Consider the following 20,932-nt stretch of genomic DNA (forward strand, 5'->3'; position numbering starts at 1 on the left):
TATGCGAAACAAATTGTAGCATCATTGAAAAAATCCCCCAAAACACACTACACAAATAAAATTGTAACGATTTAATAGTAAACAGCTGATGGCCATCTGATGGTGGTATTTGTAATGAAAACCTTTTGTAGGCCTATTTATATTGTGTTCAGCAGGGTTGATTCATTATCGTGCTTTAAACTACACGTAGTCTGTAAAAACCAACATTAAATCTCTCTTCTCTAGTAAACTGATCTCGTTTTAAAACGTTTATGTGTTTAGAAAACACGACACGGATCGCGTTTAACGCGTTGTAGTTCGTCCATCTCCCTCCGTGCGTTTGTCCCACTTTCTCAAACGCCTTCCGTCAGTCGTGCGCGCTCCTGTACCGCGCGGGCCGCCGTACTTCGCCTCGTTCTCGCTCTCCGTTGGTCCCGCAGTGAAGATGGCGGAAGCTCCCCTGCGGCCCGGCCGCTTCTTCTGTCACCGGTGCTCGGACGAGATCAGCCCTCGACTCCCGGTAAGACGCCGCGGGCGTAACGGGGCTCGTCAGATGTCCGCGTTAAAGCGTTTAACGGACCGGACGGGCTCTTTTCTCAAGCGTTTTCCCGTGCTAACCGCCACAGCGGCTAACGGGCTGCTGGTTGCCAATAGCAACAATCGGTCTTAAAACGAGGATTTAATGCAATTACGTTTAATTGAAGGTGTACGAGTTTAATCGGACGGACTATTGGCAGATCTGAGGTCAGATTAAAGGGCTTTTAACAGCTGGTGTGATTGTGTAATCTGCCCTAACTGGATGGCTAAACACAAGACTTGTGGTTTCGACAGCGTCTGGTTTGTTTAACAAGATTGTTATTGTAAATAATGTGTTTTTGAAAGATGATCCTAGTTGTTGTTGTTGTTGTGGGCTTGTCAGGTCTGTTTCAGAGATCTGATCGGTGATTTATGTGGTGCACATGTGTTCACCTGTCATGTGTTGCTTATGTCATTGTTAGATTATTTGTTAAATACGACGAGATTATGATAATACACGTTTATTATGTGACTGTCTGGAGTTCATTGTTGGTATCTGATGTGTAGTACATTCATTTGAGTTGTGTATAACAGAGGGAGGCTTATTCTGACATCTGGTTAGTTGTATAGTAAATATTAATTATCAATTGTAAGAGAGTTTGTTCCGAATATGAGTTCAGATGGTATTTAAGACTTGATTTAAAGCATATAAGCATAATGCTTAATAAAAGCAGCTTTGCATTGTATTGTCTCCATTATAACACTTATCGATTCATTGTGACCCTTTGCATTTTTTATTTGGTAATAATTCTTTCTAACAACATTTAATGCGTTACAACACACAGTATGAACAATTATAATGCATCATACCCTTTAATAACCCTTTGTAAGGCATTATACGTAAAGCCTCCGAGTAAAGTGTTACCTTCGTGGCTTAAACAGTATTTAGAGATGATATTCAGATTTCACGACTGATGTTTGACTTCATCGTGACGATTTTTCTGTCGTAAATGTTGTTAAGAGACTGATGGTTTTAAGTGGTTCAGATATGGGTTTGTTTGATGTAGTTTATGTAGTTGACCCGTGGGTCATGTAGTTTACGTGTTTAAACAGCTGGTTAGTTTGATCTAATAATAATTGATAGAGATTCAGAACCCATTTGAAACTGTTCGTTATTTGATGGATTGGTCTGTCTCATGTTAGATCTGATGCCTGGTTTATATGGTTTACCTGGTGTTGTAGAGGAGATAAAGCACACTGTGGGTCAATTCTTATTTATGCATCCTCGTTTCCTTTCCTCGCGTCTTAGCTCCACCCCTTCAGGATGCGAGGGAAGGAGCAAGGAAAAGATGCGAGGACGGAGGCATTGAATCAAGTGAAACATCAAAGCGTCGTCGATTAATGATGACTGTACACATTGAGCATTGTATTTAACTTTATTTTTATCATTTTCAAGATTCGCCACTACGATCAAATAACTTAACATGCTTAAAAGTGGTTCCGACATATAGATAAGGTATGCCAAGTATGTGTTATTCATAAATTGGATATACTATATTATATATTAACTACTGTAAATGAATATTAAATAGATATAGATTTACAAAAAATAAAAGCGTTATTATCACATTTATGCATGTTTGAATATGATCTAAGGATGTGACAATGTTCAGGGGGAGGAGAATAATAGACCCGTCAGTGGATAAAACGCTTCCGGAGAGGAAACACCTGTGTATCCCCGCTCATGACTCCTCAGAAAGCCTCCTCTCTTCTGGATCCTCGCCTCATAGGATGGAGGAGCGAGGAAACGAGAAGGCATATTGAGAAGCACCCAGTATGTGCCAGTATAGGCCTAACTCTTGTCACAACCTCACTTAGAATAAACACTGTCACTGATGGTGTAGTTGATCCCGATCACATCAGTCTTCAACCGCAGATCCATCATAGTAATTTAGGGATCTTTCCGAAAGGATCTTCTTCACGTGGTGCAGCGTGTATGTGGTTGGACAGTGTTCACAGGGCATTGAATGGATTCACAGTTCTTCATCATTCTGTGCCGTTGTTGTCCTGCTGTTATTGTGCGGAGAGTCTAGAAAGAACATCATTCACAGCGCTGTGGGTCGGCTGGAGGTCGACATGACCGTGTAGGTCATCAGCAGAGTACAGTTCTGCATAGTTTGTTTAGTTCAGGACATCAGGGCGGTCAAAGAAAGAAATCATGAATGGAAGTTTGGCTGTGCTGTTTTTCCTCTTCGTTCCCTTACTACACTGTCGGCCAACCCTTTAAAACCTTTCTTTAGTAAAAAAGCTTTTTTTACTCTATAATTAACATATACACATTTACTCCTACTAACATATTACATACGTACATATTATTTTATTAAATTATATTTTCCTCATGCATTCTTATAAGCCATGACGTTCAGAATGCACAATATATTCAAATAAACCAACTGCTATGGTTTGCATCACAGATGCAGATAGAAGTGCCGTTGTGTGCATGTGCGTGCTCTGACACGTAAATACAATCAGAAAGAATGTGAAACATGTATGTTGGTTATGTCATGTTCGCTTTTTAAATACATTTTAATATAGCTCAACTTGACTTTGGATACCTAATGCATTAGTGTATACCTTATCATGCGTTGGATTATTCAGCAAGTTATTAAAGGAGCAGTTTCAGTATTATAGATGTGACCAGTCAAACTTGAAATATACACTTCCAGAGAATGCAGTTATTGCCAATACGTTGAAACAGTGTGTTGTTTTAAAGATGAGGAAAATAAGTGATGTGATGAAAGATTTTGTAGGGTTTGGTTTCGCAACCGAATTGGCGATTCCTTTCAATTCTTATTTATGCGGTTTCAGTACAGCGTAGGTCTTGTATCACCCTAACAAGGTTTCTGTTCTGTTGAAAAGAATGTGTATCCTGAAAATACTTGTTATTAACAAGTTGTTAGACCGCTTTCTGGAGCTTCAAAGACCTGATTGAGAAACTGGCTGTTGTTTTGTTTAATTGTGTCTGCAAGTAGTATTAAACAGCAGTTGTGTTTGTTGTTGTAGGATTACATTTGCCCGCGTTGTGAGTCTGGATTTATCGAGGAGTTACCAGAGGAGGGAAGGTAAAGTACTGATTTACCCAAACGCTCTTCTGTGCTTCTGCCAAAACTGATATCCCTTCCACAGACCCATCGGTCATGTTCACTTCCTCACTTCCACTCTATTTCTATTCCAACACTGATGATGTTTTTCAAAAAATCTAAATTAATAATATATTTCATTTTTCATCGGCCATATCTATTATATTTTGTTTTGTTATTACTATATTTGTAATTGTTAAAACCTGTCCCCCCTGTTACTCTGATTGTAGACCCCCCCGACCACGCCCCCTGGTTGCTATTCTAGTCACATAATTCTTAGGAAGTAGCACAAAATTGTTTGTAAATAATTTACAAGAAGCAAAGTAAATATCCCTCTTTTATCAGTTTTTTTCTTCGACACTTAAGAATAGTTTACCGATGTTAAAGCATAGATGTCCTATCTGTTATGCTTATTTAAAGAGATAACAATATTTTTGTAATCTCGAGAAATATTGTTTATAAACAAAAGAAAGTTGAAAAGTTTAGCATAAAATGTCACTCATGTTATTGTCCAAACTGTTGTTGTGTTCACCGTGGAGTTTTTAATATGAATTCAATAAGATCAACATTAACATGTTTTTTTGGTGACGTGCAAGGAAGGAATTGGCAAAACGAGGTCACTTAGAAATGGCACTAAATTGCTTTAAAGTTAAATGCATTAAAATGTGGCATTAACATAATATGGGTGTTTTTTTTTTAGATAACACTTTAGGATTATTGTATTGAAAATGTAAATATTACATTAGCTATTCATTCTAAGCATTTAAAAAACAAACGAGAATGTCTGGTAACAGAGGGGACATTTGGCCTGTGTCACGTGGTAAAGAAACCTTGGTGAAATCACTAAACCATAATATCTTCAACTGGACCAGTATAGTTTAATATTAAAGAAATCATGGAATGCTGGTAATCTTTCACGGAAAGTTTCTCTGAAATGGCACCGAATAGTAGGAATGACCCTACTACAGTTTTAGTAATGCATATTTTTGTTATTATTCAACTTTCGTCACGCATTTGTCTTAGTTATGTTCTTACTCTGTGGTTTACTCAGATCGGCGAATAGTTCCACATCGTCAGCCTCCAATGATCAGAACCGTCCCCCGTTTGAGGTGAGTTCTTCTTGTTGTATGAGCTGTTTTGATTCTACATTAGGGAAATCATCTGTGCAAGTGCATTAAAACATTATCTGCGTTTTCATCTCCAGAATGTGGACCAACACTTGTTTACATTCCCACACGGTTACGGGCAGTTTGCATTGGGGATCTTCGACGAGGGCTTCGGCTTCAGGGCGGGTTTGCCCACGGAGGACAACCGCGACGCAGAGAACCGCAGAGAACGGGAAATGGCGTCGAGACAGCGGTACGGGGCGAGGCAACCGCGAGGGCGCCACGTTCCCCGGAGACAGGGCGCACGGCAAGAGGGTGTGCCAACATTAGAGGGGTGAGAGCACAGGACGAGCATCTACCACAGATTCATTCTCTTCGTTTTGCATTTCGATTTTGCAAGTGAAAAGAGTTCCCATGGGAAACCTTTTTATTTTATGATCATAATCACAATTGCGATGATTGTGATGTTTTCTTTCACAGAATAATTCAGCAGTTAGTCAACGGGATCATCGCTCCGACAGCTATGCCAAACATGGGGATTGGGCCGTGGTGAGTCTCGTCGAGATGGTCCTGTCATTCTCAGTCTGATCGCTGTCTGATCTCTGATATAAAATCTGTGCCGCAGGGGAATGCTGCACTCAAACCCGATGGACTATGCATGGGGTGCCAATGGATTAGATGCCATCATAACACAGGTATTACACACAACAAGCACGCAATTGTCAAATAGAGGTGCCGGAAGTCCACTGCAGCGCTCATCAAAATCTTTTCTATTGAAACCAAGAATTTGCGAGAGTGTCTCGCGAGCCTTTTGCGAAGTGGTTTGTGAGTGTGCAGTGAAAGTCTTTATATACACCGCATACATTCAATATTTTGAGTTTATTACTGTGGTCGTGTCATTTTTTTGTCTCTGTAGTTATTAAATCAGTTTGAAAACACGGGTCCACCACCAGCAGATAAAGAGAAGATTAAGAGTCTCCCTACGGTTCACATCACAGAGGAGCACGTGGGTAAGATCACAAACATCAGACCGCCGTCGGATCCATCGCTGCACGCTGGAACGTGTTGATAAATCTGATTTGTGTGTTTGTGTGTGTGTCAGGTGCTGGTTTAGAGTGTCCTGTGTGTAAAGAAGACTACAGTACAGGAGAAAACGTCAGACAGCTTCCCTGCAATCATCTCTTTCATAATGACTGTATAGTTCCCTGGCTGGAACAGGTGACTTCCTCTTCTTCACATTCAACCGTTGAAATGTATTAAGAAGTTTAACATCAATTGTTTATTTGCAAGTGGAATTCTGATATTGCAAAAAACATTATATTCATGTTTGGCTTATTCTTTTAGTCACAAAGTCTACAGCTTGTGTTCAGAAAGTATGTTTATTTAAAGAGACAGTTCACCCAAAAATGAACATCCTGTCATCATTTACTAGCCCACAAGTTGTTCCAAACCTGTATGAATGTCTTTATTCTGTTAAACGGAGGAAAAGATATTTAGAAAAATATTTTTCACAATTATTGTACATTGTTGTTCTGTTGAACACAAAAATGAGATATTGTTGAGAATTTAGGAAAACAAACAGTTCTAGGGCACCTTTTGACTACCGTTTGAATTGCTTCTACCATGGTAGTCAATCATGTCTCTGAAATCTCAGTTGCTAACATTTTTCTAAATATCTTTCATTTGTGTTTAACAGAACAAAGTAATGTATACAGGTTTGGAAGAGATTGAGTAATTCCAAAGTTGGTTTACGGATGTCGTGCCACTTGGTGCATTTCAAAGCTCATTTTGTGCAGCTATTCGTCAGTCCCCTGGAATATTTATCATTAAAATGCATTTTTTTAGTGTAGAAATATGATCAACATTTGCTCACACTAATAAGTCAAACTTCAGAAAAGATGTCCTCCTTCGTCCCATATGTTTAACAAACTGTGATGTTTATAAACGTAATGATGCGGACATGAAAACGTTCTGCACGTCAGCAGGGTCGAGTTACACGTGCGTCTGTATCTTTCTGTTTACCAGCACGACACGTGTCCGGTCTGCAGGAAGAGTTTGAGCGGGCAGAACACAGCCACGGATCCGCCCGGCCTATCAGGGATGAACTTCTCTCCCTCTTCCTCCTCCTCCTCCTCCTCCAGCTCTCCAAGCAATGAGAACGCCTCCAACAACTCGTAAGGCCTCGGCCCACATCCCGAACACACAGACACATCGTCATCATCTTGGCCCGACTCGCTGAGCTGATCTAGAACTCTGTGGAACCAGAGACGAACCTTAACCTCTTAACCTGAACATCACGCGAACACACATTTTAGCAGCCCCGATCCGACCTCGAGACGGGGTCAGAGAGGACCGCCAAATCCAGATGAGATAAAAACACTTCCTTCAAATGGCATTTTTGTTTGCTTTTTTAAAAGATTTTGAACATCAGAGCTATTGTGTTCCTCATGATTTCAATGCACACAGCTGGCGGATAGAAGCACCTGTTCATCTGACGGAAGAAACGCAGAGGAGAGAGAAATGAACAGATGACCGCCAGATCTGACAGTCAAACTGCATTTTAGATTGACTTTCGTTTTTCGAGAGAGGGACACGCTCAAATACAACCTTTCATTTTTATGATTCGATTTTTATTTTGCAAATAAATGTGACCGGTTGGTGAACGTGCATGTAGGTGAATCTCACGAAACCCGTCCAGGCCTCACCCATAATCGCACGAGGACGTTTTAAGAAAATGAGGCCTGTTTTAGGACCATAATGATTTTTCTGCTTTCTTTTCAGGGCAATTTTAGATTTAGGTCGTCCTCCAATCCTCATTTCTGCAAGGAGGGAGAAGTAATATTATTTCAAATGAAAAACATTTATACATGATGGTAGGATTGGTGGTACCGCTTGTCAATGTATGAGGATTAACATTTTTACTTCTATTCTGTTGATTTTGGGATAAAATGTGACCTGTTTTGTGAGATGCATCCAAATAGTCATATTTATTGAAAAACATTAAAAAAACAATTGAGTTGTCATATTGTGAAAAGCCAAATGATCTCAGAATATCAACTCGAAGAGTGTGTGTTTCTCTCCCCAATAATTATTTCCACACAGTATTGTTTTGTGATGGTTATTAGAACAAACAGAAACGTGCGTATGTCTTGGGCAACGTGATTATCTACATTTAGCATCAGCCTCAAAACTGAGAAAAATATATGTTCACTTTTCCACCCTGCATCATTTGGACTTTTGTCCAGATGGCACATTGCCTGACCACACAACAAAACTTGTCTCTCACACACACACAATCTTGTCTTCTCTCTCGCTCTTCACACACTCAGTCCTCTATCACATTCAGTGACTTTTAATTCAAGGCAACTTTTTTTTAACTTATTTAGATTCGATGATTTGTTTGGTAAATCATAATAAAGGAGGAGAAGAAGAATGTATCTCTGCTGATGATGAAACATTTCATAAAGTCTGTCTCCACGGATGACAAACACACGTTGACTTGAGAGTTTCTGTAAAATGTTCAAGTGCGTTTAATGAGTGCTGTATAGGGGCACAGGTTAGACACAGGTACATAAAATTATAAAAAAGAGTTTCAAAGGGCGCATGTTTCTTAGAATTAAACTTTTGGCTCAGTAAACGGCATAGGCGGGTCGCACACTAAATATGTTTTTAGGAGTTTTGACATGATTCTTATTGACTTCCGTCATGTGATAGATGTAAGCAGTGGTTTGTTTGTTTTTATTATGTTATTATGAGATCAGAGAGACGAGAAAAATTTACCTGAAGCCATTCATAACTGTTAGAATAAATGGACAGTTCATCTCAAAATAAAAATGTTCGGTTGATCACGAAAGAAGATATTTTGAAGAATGTTGGAAAGCAAAGCGTTCTGGGCCACTTTTCGCTATGGTAGTCAATGGTGGCCAAGAACTCTTGGGATAAATGCATACAGATTTAGAATGACTCGGGGAGAGTAAATGAAGACAGTATTACTCTGAGATGTAAGCTAGTTTATTGTCACCGTTACGAATGGCTTCAGGTAAAATCATCTGGTCTGTGTCTGATCTACCCGACGCTTCATAGCATCTGATCTCAAGCAGAGCTCCATTGTGCCGTTATATCTTTATCTGCTTGAGTGTAAATCCTCCAAATGTTCTCTTAAACACTGAGACCACAGACACGAGAAGTGCTTCCTCGTGTGCTGCTTTTCTTCAAATGGATTAAAGCTGTAAAGTGTGTCTGCGGAGATAGCTTTCTTCTGCCTTTCTCAAGTATGTACTTGCTGTAGTTATTACAAGAAAAGCAAGCGTTATAGAAGCGTTCTTAACTCAATTTTAAACAATGGTAGACATGAATGACCTCTCACGCCGTGTGACTAGTGGAGGTGTTGTCATATCTTTCTATCACAAAAATCGATATTCTGAAGGTTTCTAAAGTAGAAGTTCCTCTTCATGAGAGCAATCTCTAAAAACACATTTTTTAAAGATCTAGTAGCAAGTCTGGAAAGGTTTCCAAACCCTTCCTCTCACGCCTTCAAAAGATCTTTTCAATCTGTGCATCTTTTAAAATCGAATACACCTTTTTTGGAACTTTGCCTTTTATGCAAATGATCCCTAAAGCATCACACTTAAATGTGTCATACCAGGAAGTGAGTGCCGGCATTCTGTCCTGCAGAGAGAGAGAGCTAGTGCTGGTCAGGTTAAACTCTTCCCGAGTGGGAAGCAGACAGTGCAGTAGGGAGCATGGCGACCTCGGTGACCTCTAGAGGATAAAACACCCCATCACTGAAGGGACACGTTGCCTCTCTCTTCGCTGGGCTCAGACAACCTTTCAATGTCATTGCTTCTGGCTGTTCTCAAGGTAAGTCTCACTCTCTGCACCCTACGTCAGCATCAGGCAGGAGAACGTCACATCTTCAGGCTTATGATAGTCTACATCAGTGGTATTCAAGGATGACTTTCTCGCTGTGTGTTTCGAAAGATGCTCATTGAAATGTGATCCAGCAGCTGTGGTTTTATGCTTGTCACACTCAAGCTTCTTGTTGATGTAATGACTACAGTCTACTAATGTCTTTGTTAAGGGTTGATTCTTGCCTTAATGTGTTTATTCCGTCTTTGAATTTTATTTGCGTGCGATTTTATTTCTACATTTCACAGCAGCACCTTGCTTTGTATGCTTGGTACAATATAAGTGTGAGATCAGTTTGAGTGGATTTCTAGGTTAACATCGGTGAAGTCTTTCAAATTAAACTTCACATTTACTTATATGCGTCACATCTTTATTTCACATTCCGATTGGATTTCTTATGGTTTTCTTAAATGCATTCAACAGGTTCTTGCAGACGAGTAACCCCAGCAGTTGTCCAAAGCTGGTGTGTTAGATGCTGTAGTGTAGTCGTGTCGCCAACAGGTGGCGGCGCACTTCAGTCTGATTGGACCTTTGAAAATGTCAATTGAGCGCATCCTTTCCTGTTGTGACGTCATGATGCCATGACGACACCTTTATGCAAAAGTACCAGACTGCTTATGCCACCGCAGAGAGTTCAGATTTGTATGTGTGTGATTGAACTTAAAAAAACCTCTGATTCGGATTAATGTTTTCAATGAGAATACACGGCTCATTTATTTTCGTCAATTCCTTGTCCTATATCGAAATCGTACTGGGAACATACTTCGGATAAATAACTACTAATCCGCAAATAAAACAAAGCTGTCATCATTACGTCAGCTTTTTACAACAGCTTTTTACAACGAGTTAATGTCCCCTCCTGTCTCACTTTAGAGTATCTCTCGGTGTATTAAAGGTTTGTCAGAAGGGGGCGATCTTAAGTTGTCAATTAATGTTCTGTATAATAAAAATAGATTATTGAAAGTGGATAAACAAGCCATGAACTGTATACATTTCTCAACCATGAACAGGTAAGGGTCAACTCGGTTACTTTTCTGAAGACACATCGCAGCCTGTTTTATACTTCAGCCTATTTTTTTAAAAGGCAATCAGATTTAATGTTGAAGAATGTATTGATCCGCCTATTATTGATCAGCGGACATATCATCCACTCATCTCTCGCTCTCTCTCTCTCTGTCTCTCTCTCTCATCACCACTGCTATCTCTGATTGGTTTCCCACTAAGATAATTACAGACCCAGTCTGATCCAGTGGATGACATGGACCGGAACGAACCGTCGCCCGGTTCAGATGTCGCCATGAAGAACAAATCGGCCCAGAACAGCACAGCCGGGCACAACTGCACCGGTAACATCACCCCGAAGAGTTGCGTGGAGTCAAACCCCGATGCCAACCTGAAACCCAATCACGTCGCCATGGAGGAGGCCGATGAGGCGGAGGAAGAGTCCAAGTGTCAGCATCCTCGGCTGAGGAGAGCCGGCGGAGGAGGAGGGGGAGGGAACAGCATCCGGATTAAAAGCTGCACGCCAGGAGGAGGAGCCGCGACAAGGAGCTCAGCGCACCATGAGTCCAGTGCCACAGACGCGCGGCCGGGTGATGCTGATGCTGCGGGTCGCCACGACACCGTCAAAGGTAAAGCGTCAACCGTAGTGTCCAGCGTGACCGTGGAGCCTTGTAATGTTGCAGGTGAAGCCGAAAGCAACACCCCAGCGCCGGTTTCCAGCATGAAGTGCAACAAAAACGGAGAATGCAGGCGGGACTCCGGCACGGGGAGCCTGCGGTCCATCATGTCCAAGACGGAAGGGAATAAACGGGCAGCATGCAATTCAACGACCAGCATGGACGGAACAACCACTCCCATCGGCTCCCTGACTCAGGACGGCGGCACGACGCCCGTTTCCAGCGGATTCCCGGAGAAGAAGGACTCGAAAGTGTCCTTTTCCAACGCCCCGAGTCGGAAAACCTCTTCCTCCATCCACGGCACCCATCAGCAGCCCCGGAACTCGGTGACGTTTCTCAAATCCGAGGATGGTCCTCAGATCGTGGCCGAGGAAGGCGATACCAGGGACAGCCAGGCGAGCTTCATGCAGCGGCAGTTCAGCAGCATGCTGCAGCCCGGGGTGAATAAATTCTCTTTACGCATGTACGGGAGTCAGAAGGAGGTGGAGAAAGAGCAGGAGCGGGTGAAATCTGCAGGGAACTGGATCATTCACCCCTACAGTGACTTCAGGTGAGAGCTCAGGGTCGGTGCAGGAAGTTTTAAGAGTTTGCCCGACATGCTAAATCGCACAGAGCCTGAATATTTAAACATTACAACAGCGAGAATAACGTAATTCTCTCCAAACTTTCTGGTTATTTTAAGCTTTAAATTGGATAATTAATCTCCTATTTTTAACGCGGTTTTTGACGTCTGGATCACACATACATGAGTAGCTATTTTCATCCAGCATTGCAGTAGTGTTTTGAAGGTATACAGTGCAGGTTTAATATAGATTTAACAGACGGTAAGAAAAGTGATCGTTGGAAGTGTTCTCAGACTACACACACTGTGCCCCACCATTGTCTACCTTCTTAAAATGCTGGGTCTTTCCAACCCAAGTATGGACATTTTAGGTTAATTTAAACGATTGGGTTTGTCTATACTTCCCCCAACCATAGGTTGAAAGAGTCCATTCGCTGCTAAATGACCAAATGTGACTAAATGTGAAAGAACCCATCATGTGTTTACAGTGCAGATATCATGTTGCGTTAGATTTTGATGGAATGACGTTCATGAATCCAATGTTCTCACGTTTCAGTCACGTGAGTCTTACTTATAGACTCTTAAAATACCAAAGCAACACTAAGCAGAAGGGCACCAATGAAGGCAATGTCAGCGAGGGGACTGTGAGTATGTTGCGCGCGTGAGTTTGGTGATTTCAGCACCACAGTAAACGGACAGCGCCACGATCAGTTCAAACACACGTGCTCGATTACTTTTCATTGTCTTTAAATATTATTCGCATCTCATGCTATTGGTTCCTTCTTCCATCAAGTCGTACTCGTTGCTTCCGACAACTTACATCGCAATCGCAAAACGCCCTAGAATTCGCAACACAGGTCGCGCTGTCATGGGCATACAGTATTTGGCGTAATGGCACCTCTCCTTTGTCTCTTTTGACATTGAGACTTGATTTAGCTCTTGCATAGGTCATGCAATCTTTAGGTAAACATGTTGTATCGATCGAATTCTGCATGCTGTTTCCGTGCATAGGCATGCAATACATCAATTTGAGCTGTCGGCAGAGACAGCATGCGCGTTTTCAAGATTTACACGCGTTTCCGTAGTCATCTTTAGATTTAAGACCTCCTTAAAGACGTTTAGCCGTGCAAACACAGTGGAAACTTATCCTGGCGTTCTGCACGAGTTGCATCACTCTCCAGATATGAGTCAGCATGCGCCTTGGCGCGCGCTCCTGTGACCTTGAGTCGTACATGCGTGAGAGCGCCACGCAGAAACACATCACTTCCATTTCAAGCCTTCAGGCATTGACTCGCACCAATCATAGCCTCTCGTGAGCTTCATTTAAAGAGTCTAGCGAACTTCAAACGCCGCAGTCCTTCCTACAAGGTCAATAAAAGCCATTCTTAGAAAGGGAATGATTGCTAGATCTCTATGCTACACTGGGTTATGGATTTTTGGTTATCCCCAAATGAAAATGGTCAAACATGAAATATATTCCTGAAATAGGTGCAGTATATTGTATGCATGTTACGCACAGTAAAAATTGAAATATGAACATTAAGTCTTTGTTTTGCTATGTGAAAAGCTCGTTTCTTCTTCTTTTCGTTGGCAGATTCTACTGGGACTTTTCTATGCTCCTCTTTATGGTGGGCAACCTGATCATTATCCCTGTCGGCATCACCTTCTTCAAGGAAGAGACCACCACGCCGTGGATCATCTTCAACGTGGTGTCCGACACCTTTTTCCTCATGGACCTTGTGCTGAACTTCCGCACTGGCATCATTATCGAGGACAATTCTGACATTATCCTGGATCCGAAGACCATCAAGAAGACGTACCTGAGGACCTGGTTCGTGGTGGACTTCATCTCGTCCATTCCAGTGGATTATATCTTCCTGATTGTGGAGAGGGGCATGGACTCAGAGATGTATAAGACAGCTCGGGCCCTGAGGATTGTACGTTTCACTAAGATCCTGAGTTTGCTGAGGCTGCTGCGTCTCTCTCGTCTGATTCGCTACATTCATCAGTGGGAAGAGGTATGTAATTCGTTTAACTTCATTGAACCAATCGGTGATTTGAATTGCTTCTGTGTGTGGACATTTATCTCTCTTTTTTATTTCGACTGGGAACACTTATGGTATTTTGGCTTTACCAATTTTAACCACGCTAATGGTTTCCAAAGGAAGATAAAGCTTTTAAATTGAAATGTAGTAAGATTAAATAATATTAAATCAATACAGAATGATGAAAAACTAATTTTCCTCTTTTAAAGAAATTGCAACTACCCGATAAAGTGTCATAATGATATAATACTGATATAGTGATATAAAACCATAAAAAATGTATTTGCTTTAAGGAACTACAGACATTTTGGCTGAAATATTTACACTCGGTTTTAAGTCATGTGATGTGTAACATAGCTACATGTGGACAGTAAACAGGGGACTGTATTGGCCCCAGTGTGAACTCAATGTGCTCTGTATCAAATCAGAATGAAATATGAATGTGTGTGTCTAAGAAGTTGGGGGTTGGCGTTCGCCTGGTAGACGTAAATGGAATTTGGATGCTTATACATGTTTGATTGGGTTATAGATGAAGTTGGTGGAAAGATGCCAGTTCTAGTAGAAGAACAAAACCATCCAGAGATAATCTAAAGATTCAGAGCCCATGAGACTTAATGGAGCTCTCAGCTATGCGTTATGTAGGTATCGACTTTACCTAAGAGTTCGAACATAAATGAATATGTGTAGCATAGGACAGATCACTTGGTCTTTGAAGAGTTAAAAGAAAAATGTTTGGGTTATCGTTGAGTTTGCATGGCAGATTGTTGAGATCTCTCGTGAAACTCGGCTGAAAGAAGAAGCGTGTGAGATGCATGTGAGGGGATAGTTCCCAGGTAGAAAACCTGAGGATAACAGACTGAGAGTATTGCATTTGATCTCTTTGTTGTTTAGACAAAAACCCAAATATTAAATAGATCTTGTGTGTGAGTTTCTATGCTGTGGGCAGAGAAACTAATAGAGAGCAGATGGTGTGTTTTACAAGGCTTCATTGATCACAGAGATGATGTTGGATCTCTTGTCAAGAGCTTAAGATCCAGACAGACTCTGGCAAAAGCAAAGTCAGTGAGTGACTGCGTTTTCAATGGCATATTAAGAATACTGTTAATGTAGTGTATAGAATTTAAGTCAAGATTTTCATTACAGCTGAGATTTTTACCATCTTAAGTTTAGATGCGCCGATACTAAATTCCTCCATCGATACCGATTATCAGCGTGATATCTGCCGCTACTGATTCTTAAGATATATTTTTTTTAAAGATTAGATGTTTTTAATTCATATTATGACTAATAATATTGAACATCAGACTGGTAATGTTAAAATGTAAATTCAGCCCTGATGATCGGCTGGACAACTGAAATACCGATTATTGGCCGATATATCGATGCAACTTTTTTTTGAGTAATTTCATGACTGGACTGTGGTCAAAACGAGACCATTGTTGGTAGGGTGTGGGTTAGGACGTTTTTTTCACAGGAACGTTTTTCCAAGACTAACAAAAGATGTTGATTCAGCGATATATAAATGTATCTATATCACAACGGAAGCTGCCAGAGGAAATAAAGATCTTCAGTAGTACATTCATTTGTTTCAAGACAAAGTGCTGGTTGTTATTAACACTGACAACTCTGTGGCATTTGAATCCCTTAATAATTTGCTTAATTAACATTTAATGTTTCCAGTATGATTATCAGCTCTCCGATAAAAAAAAGAAAACATAAGGGTCTTGCGCTCGGGGGTGTTTTTGCGATTACTGATGATGTGAGGATAAAACGTTCCCAGAAGCGATACATTTTTCTGTCTGACATTAAAAGAGATGATTCTTTCAAATAAATCAAAAGTGCTGTGGTTTCTCCGACATTCAGAACGTTTCTGTTGTCCATCAGTGTTTCTTGACTCATAGTACTTAATGGAGTAGTTCACCTCAAAATTAGCCCTAATTGACTTACCATTGTAGGAAAACTAATTGGGGGCTTATTTTGAAGTGAACTGCTCCTTGAAAGTCGGCATGAAAGGGAAGTAACACTCACATTCTTTTCTGTATCGTGATGTAAATGTATATTCGAGTGAAACTGGCTCGGAAATGAGAGAAAATGACTTGATTTACCAATTGGATCATTGGAATATGAGCGTTGCTAACAAAATGGAAGAAGATTTGAACGTGAGTTTGGAGTCAATCATGGAGGATTGTTCCCGACCGGACTGACCATCGTCACCCTCCCATGAAAAAAGCTCTGCCCTCATTGTGACAGGAAGTGACGAGAAGTCCTTTCCTAGCGGGCGGGGTTCAACCTGTGCAGGTCCGAAAACATTCTTGTTCACTTTCTGTTCTGCTCTTGTGGAAACTGCAGTAAAAAGTGACGTGAAATTGTAGCGAAGCAAAAAATGTGTGGGTTGGGGGATAATCTGTGTTCACAACATTCAGTCCATTCCCCCAAATAACCTCCGATCAAAAACAAACCATAGTTCAGCCCGCTCGAATGTATACATTTTTATAAGTTTTCCTTACAGTAAAGTAAGGACGCAAACTGTAGACTAGAAGAATATTCTGCACTGTGTTTTGCCCAGCAAGACCTATTTGTCTAGACAGGCACTAGTATGATTTTATTTTTAAACTTTGTAAAATATGAGTAATTTGCACATTTCAGTTGGCAAAAAGTCATATTATTGAACTATTTCCTTAAAGAGTTTTATAGTAAAGAGAATAACCAAAGATTAAAATTCTTCAGTGAAACAGAAGATATTTTGAGAAATGTCTCAGTGGTTTTCAGAGGTGGACGAAGTGGAAGTACAGATACTGGTCAAATATTACTCCACTACAAGTAAAAGACAGAGTCAAAGTACAGAAGTATGTGGTTTTAAAAGTACTCAAGTATTTAAGTCAGTGGTGCATTGTTTTATTGTCGTATAACTTATGCCTCCGAAGCAACTTACTGAATACACTGAGTAGCTCACAGTATCAGTGGTGTTAAAGGTGTTGACTTTCCATAGTATTTTTTATTACTGCTATGGAAAGTAAAAGGGGAAAATCTTACAGTGAGCAACTCCTATAAGAGCTTTATATGTTTAGAAATAATGCTGTATGATCATTAGCTAGCTTTCATCAAATAACGTAATTGCAGTATGGCTATTATATATAGAGAAAATATAGGATACTGTGGTTTTAATGAAAATATCATCCGTGCTGAAAAAAACTTTAAAATTTGAATTTGATTTTTCTTTTAAATTCTTCTTTGTAGTCTGTTTTGAGTTTTACACCAATAGAATCCATCACATCCAAGTAGACAACAAGTATCCATACATCACAATTCCCATTATAACCAATAAATCATTACATTATATTTAGTATTTTGGGCAGGGTTCTATTATTTCTTATTTCAGCAGGAAAACTTCATGTAGCTCAATGTGTGTGTGACGTTTATGTAACATTATGCCGATCATGTTCATGACAATATCTTCTATGATCTTATTCGGATCGTAGCGCTTGTTCTTAAGCAATGCATCACACATAGTTTAACCCACAGATGATTACATCACACTTTAACATGTGCCTTTTTCATCTTCTTTTGCATTAGTTTAGCGGGGAAGATCCCAGGGTTGCCAGATTTGCGTTATAAAATCAGCCAATTGCGCACACAGGAAAACCTGCTACACAGAAACGACTTTCTACTTTTGGACCTTTTTATAAATGTAGTAAAAAGTATGATATTTGTCTTTCAAATGTAGTGAAGTTAAAGAAGGACACAGACAAAATAATACTCAAGTAAAGTACAGATATTTAAAAAGTTACTGCCCACCCATGGACAGAGGGTTGATGTTCTTGATATTTCATTGCGGGTTTTTCAGTACTTGTTGGGTTCTGGGTTTTGTAAAGCACACAGTTAAAGGCATAACTAGCAAAATGTTCCTTGATGATGTCAGGTTGTGGAACACCTGTAGGTTGTATTTTTAGTGCACTCTCTTGTGTAAATGTGATTTGGAGAGACACTGTGGGGCTCCGCTGTAGTTATTTGTGTTTTGTAAACTAGTTTCCATTCTCCCGGAAGACCGAGTTAATAAATCTTGATTGTTAATCAGAAATGCAGTCTGTCATCAGAAGTAGGCTACTCATAAACCTGACTGCATACATATTGTGTAATGCAACAATTTTAAGATAATCTTTCACCCTAGTGAAGGCTGTGTTTAGGTTTGGAACTTCATCCTTGTTTTTAATATGAATATTTATAAACACAATAATTTCCTGCTATCAGACATGCTGAAGTCAGCTCATGTCATGTGTTGGTTTAGTTTCATGTGATTAAAAAAATTTGTGTTCTTCACGTTGCCACACCGGCGGAACCCTCAGGGGAAACTCAAGGCACCGTGTCACGATGGCCGGTTTTCTGAGGACCCCTCAAGGCTTCTTCAGGAACCCTTTTATTGGGTGCTTTAACGTTTTACTGTAGTGTATTGTTCTGCTGCATTGCCATTCACAATATTTTAATAAGCAGAAATACTAAAACCACAAAGAAATACAAAGCAAATTGTGTTGAATAAATATTCACAGAATAGGGGATATAAAAAAGAGGGATATTGATCTCACAAAACATTGCATTTTTTCATTTAGAACTTCACACACTGGTTTACAATGGTAAAGAAAATATTACAACGTAATAATAAAAATGTATTAATAATAAATATTAATAAATATAATTCTTCCAATTCTGCTGCACAACTGGAAAAAAGCATATAAAATCAAATATAAATTAATTACAGACAATTTATATAACATGGTGGGGAAACCCATTTAACAATTAGTTAATAAAAAAATAGAGCGATAAATTAGTAAACACATAATAGCTAAAAGTGACAAAGTAATTTTTTGTTGTTTAATGCAACCATTAATCCCCAAAAGCTTCATTATATTAATGAGAATCTCGTCTAAAACGTGTGCTGTCTGTAGGTTACTAAATAAACGGATAAACAGCAATCAACATCCATATGATTAGATGTGTCAGAGTAGGCCTATACCTGTACATACAGTAAATAGTACATAGTTTGTATATTTTTTACTTCACTAACCTATAATGGGACAGTCATAAAGAGAAGTTGTTGCGTTGAGAAAAGATCTGTTATTATGAAACCATTCCCTTCAATTTTTATGATCTTAATAGCAAGAATAAAAGAATAAAAAAAATATGAATTGTGAAATCTCAAGCTTGCTTTCGAATTGTTTTTAATAACATTTATTCTATTTAATCTTGTGCATGATTTTGAAATGTACAGGTACATCTAAAAAAATGTTACTCAAATGTTAAACTCATTTCAGAACGTGAAACCCATATATTATATAGATTCATTACACATAGTGAAATATTTCAAGCTTTATTTCTTGAAATATTGATGATTATGGCTTACAGATAATGAAAACCCAAAATTCAGTGTCTCAGAAATTTTGAGTATTACATAAGATCAATAAAAGAGGATATTTTAAACAGAAATGTCAGTCTTCTGAAAAGTAAGTTCATTTCTATGCACTCAATACTCGGTTGGGCCTCCTTTTGCATGAATTGCTGCATCAATGCGGCGTGGCATAGAGGCATTCAGTCTGTGGCACTGCTCAGGTGTAATGGAAGCCCAGGTTGCTTTGATAGCGGCCTTCAGGTCATCTGCATTGTTGTGTCTGGTGTCTCTCATCTTCCTCTTGACAATACTCCATAGATTCTCTATGGGATTCAGGTCAGGCGGGTTTGCCGGCCAATCAAGCACAGTAACACCATGTTCATTGAACCAGCTTTTGTTACCTTTGGTATTGTGAGCAGGTGCCAAGTCCTGCTGGAAAATGAAATCAGCATTTCCATAAAGCTTGTCAGCAAAAGGAAGCATGAAGTCCTCTAAAATTTCCAGGTAGATGGCTGCGTTCACTGTTGACTTCAGACCGACACCAGCAGATGACACGGCAGCCCAAATCATCACTGACTGTGGAAACTTCACACTGGACTTCAAGCAACATGGACTATGTGCCGGTCCACTCTTCCTCCAGACTCTGGGACCTTTATCTCCACATTAAATGCAAAATTGACTTTCATCTGAGAAGAGGACTTTGGTCCACTGTGTTTTCTGAAGTCCACAGTCAACGCAGCCATCTACCAGGACATTTTTGAGCAATAACCGGCCAAGCACTTTGATGTGTAGTGAAAAGGTGACTCGAGAAGTGAATATGGGCTTATTCAAGAATCGTATAAGTTCCTGAAAGAACCTCCTGTGAGTACACAGCAGAATTGAGGCACCTTTTATTTTTACAGTGTTTAATGTCAATAACAAATCTCCATTATCAGATGGTCAATTAATACGGAAGATTTAAGATGCGCTTCATTAACCAAGCTTAGTTTCCCGGCCTCAGTCAATATTTCTTCAGTGAGGAAACAGCCGGCTGCTTGTACATTATCCCGCTTATTACACAGCTTCTTGTCACATGAGAAAAAAACTGGACATGATATGTGAATTTAAAATATTATATTAGCTCATTTTAACAGATTTTCGTGATGAAAAGCCATTAACATTTTCGGTTTTAAGGTAAGAAACCACATTCATATGTCACGAGCAGGCAGTTTGGTTAATCATTTGTAAATCTAATGTCATATATGTTATTAAAAGACGTATATAATATGTCAAAATGATTGGCTGCATCCGGGTTACAAATGTAGCAACTGGCCAATCAGAATCAAGCATTCCAACAAGCCTTTTTTTCCCCCTTTTGTGTTGTAATACTGATATCATGAAATCTCGGGCTCTCTTATTGCCAAAGATGATCCGCATCAATAATGAAATATTGATAATTTCCAAGTATTTTTGAAATACAGTCAAAAAACGTCAAATGACAAAACAAATGTCATTACAATTTATACAGCTGGCAAAAGTTTTTTAACAGGATTTGTTTTTACAGTTTAGTTAATGCTACAGAGTGTAAATACGATAATATACTACAGTGTACTTTAGAAAATACAATACTTTACAGCA

At 39.7% G+C, this 20,932-nt stretch overlaps 2 protein-coding genes across 2 annotated transcripts in view; both read left to right on the plus strand.

The window, feature by feature from the left end:
* Positions 1–101: 101 nt before the first annotated feature.
* rnf126 (ring finger protein 126) lies at positions 102–7,762 on the plus strand. The gene is made up of 9 exons (XM_079453826.1): positions 102–499; positions 3,559–3,617; positions 4,687–4,744; positions 4,840–5,075; positions 5,222–5,290; positions 5,367–5,436; positions 5,658–5,751; positions 5,844–5,959; positions 6,767–7,762. Exons 1-9 carry the CDS (start codon positions 425–427, stop codon positions 6,917–6,919), a joined length of 930 nt encoding a protein of 309 aa, XP_079309952.1. The 5' UTR covers positions 102–424; the 3' UTR covers positions 6,920–7,762.
* Positions 7,763–11,048: 3,286 nt separating this feature from the next.
* Positions 11,049–20,932, plus strand: part of LOC306891271 (potassium/sodium hyperpolarization-activated cyclic nucleotide-gated channel 2) — a gene marked incomplete at its 3' end in the record, with an annotated part of 35,497 nt that continues 25,613 nt past the window's right edge. Inside the window, exons 1-2 of the mRNA XM_079451369.1 lie at positions 11,049–11,878; positions 13,485–13,908. Of these exons, the coding sequence (XP_079307495.1) occupies positions 11,064–11,878; positions 13,485–13,908 (1,239 nt within the window). The 5' untranslated portion in view covers positions 11,049–11,063. The remainder of the gene's footprint in view (positions 11,879–13,484; positions 13,909–20,932) is intronic.

Source organism: Barbatula barbatula, assembly GCF_947034865.1.
Source record: "Barbatula barbatula genome assembly, chromosome: 3".
Lineage (NCBI taxonomy): Eukaryota > Metazoa > Chordata > Actinopteri > Cypriniformes > Nemacheilidae > Barbatula > Barbatula barbatula.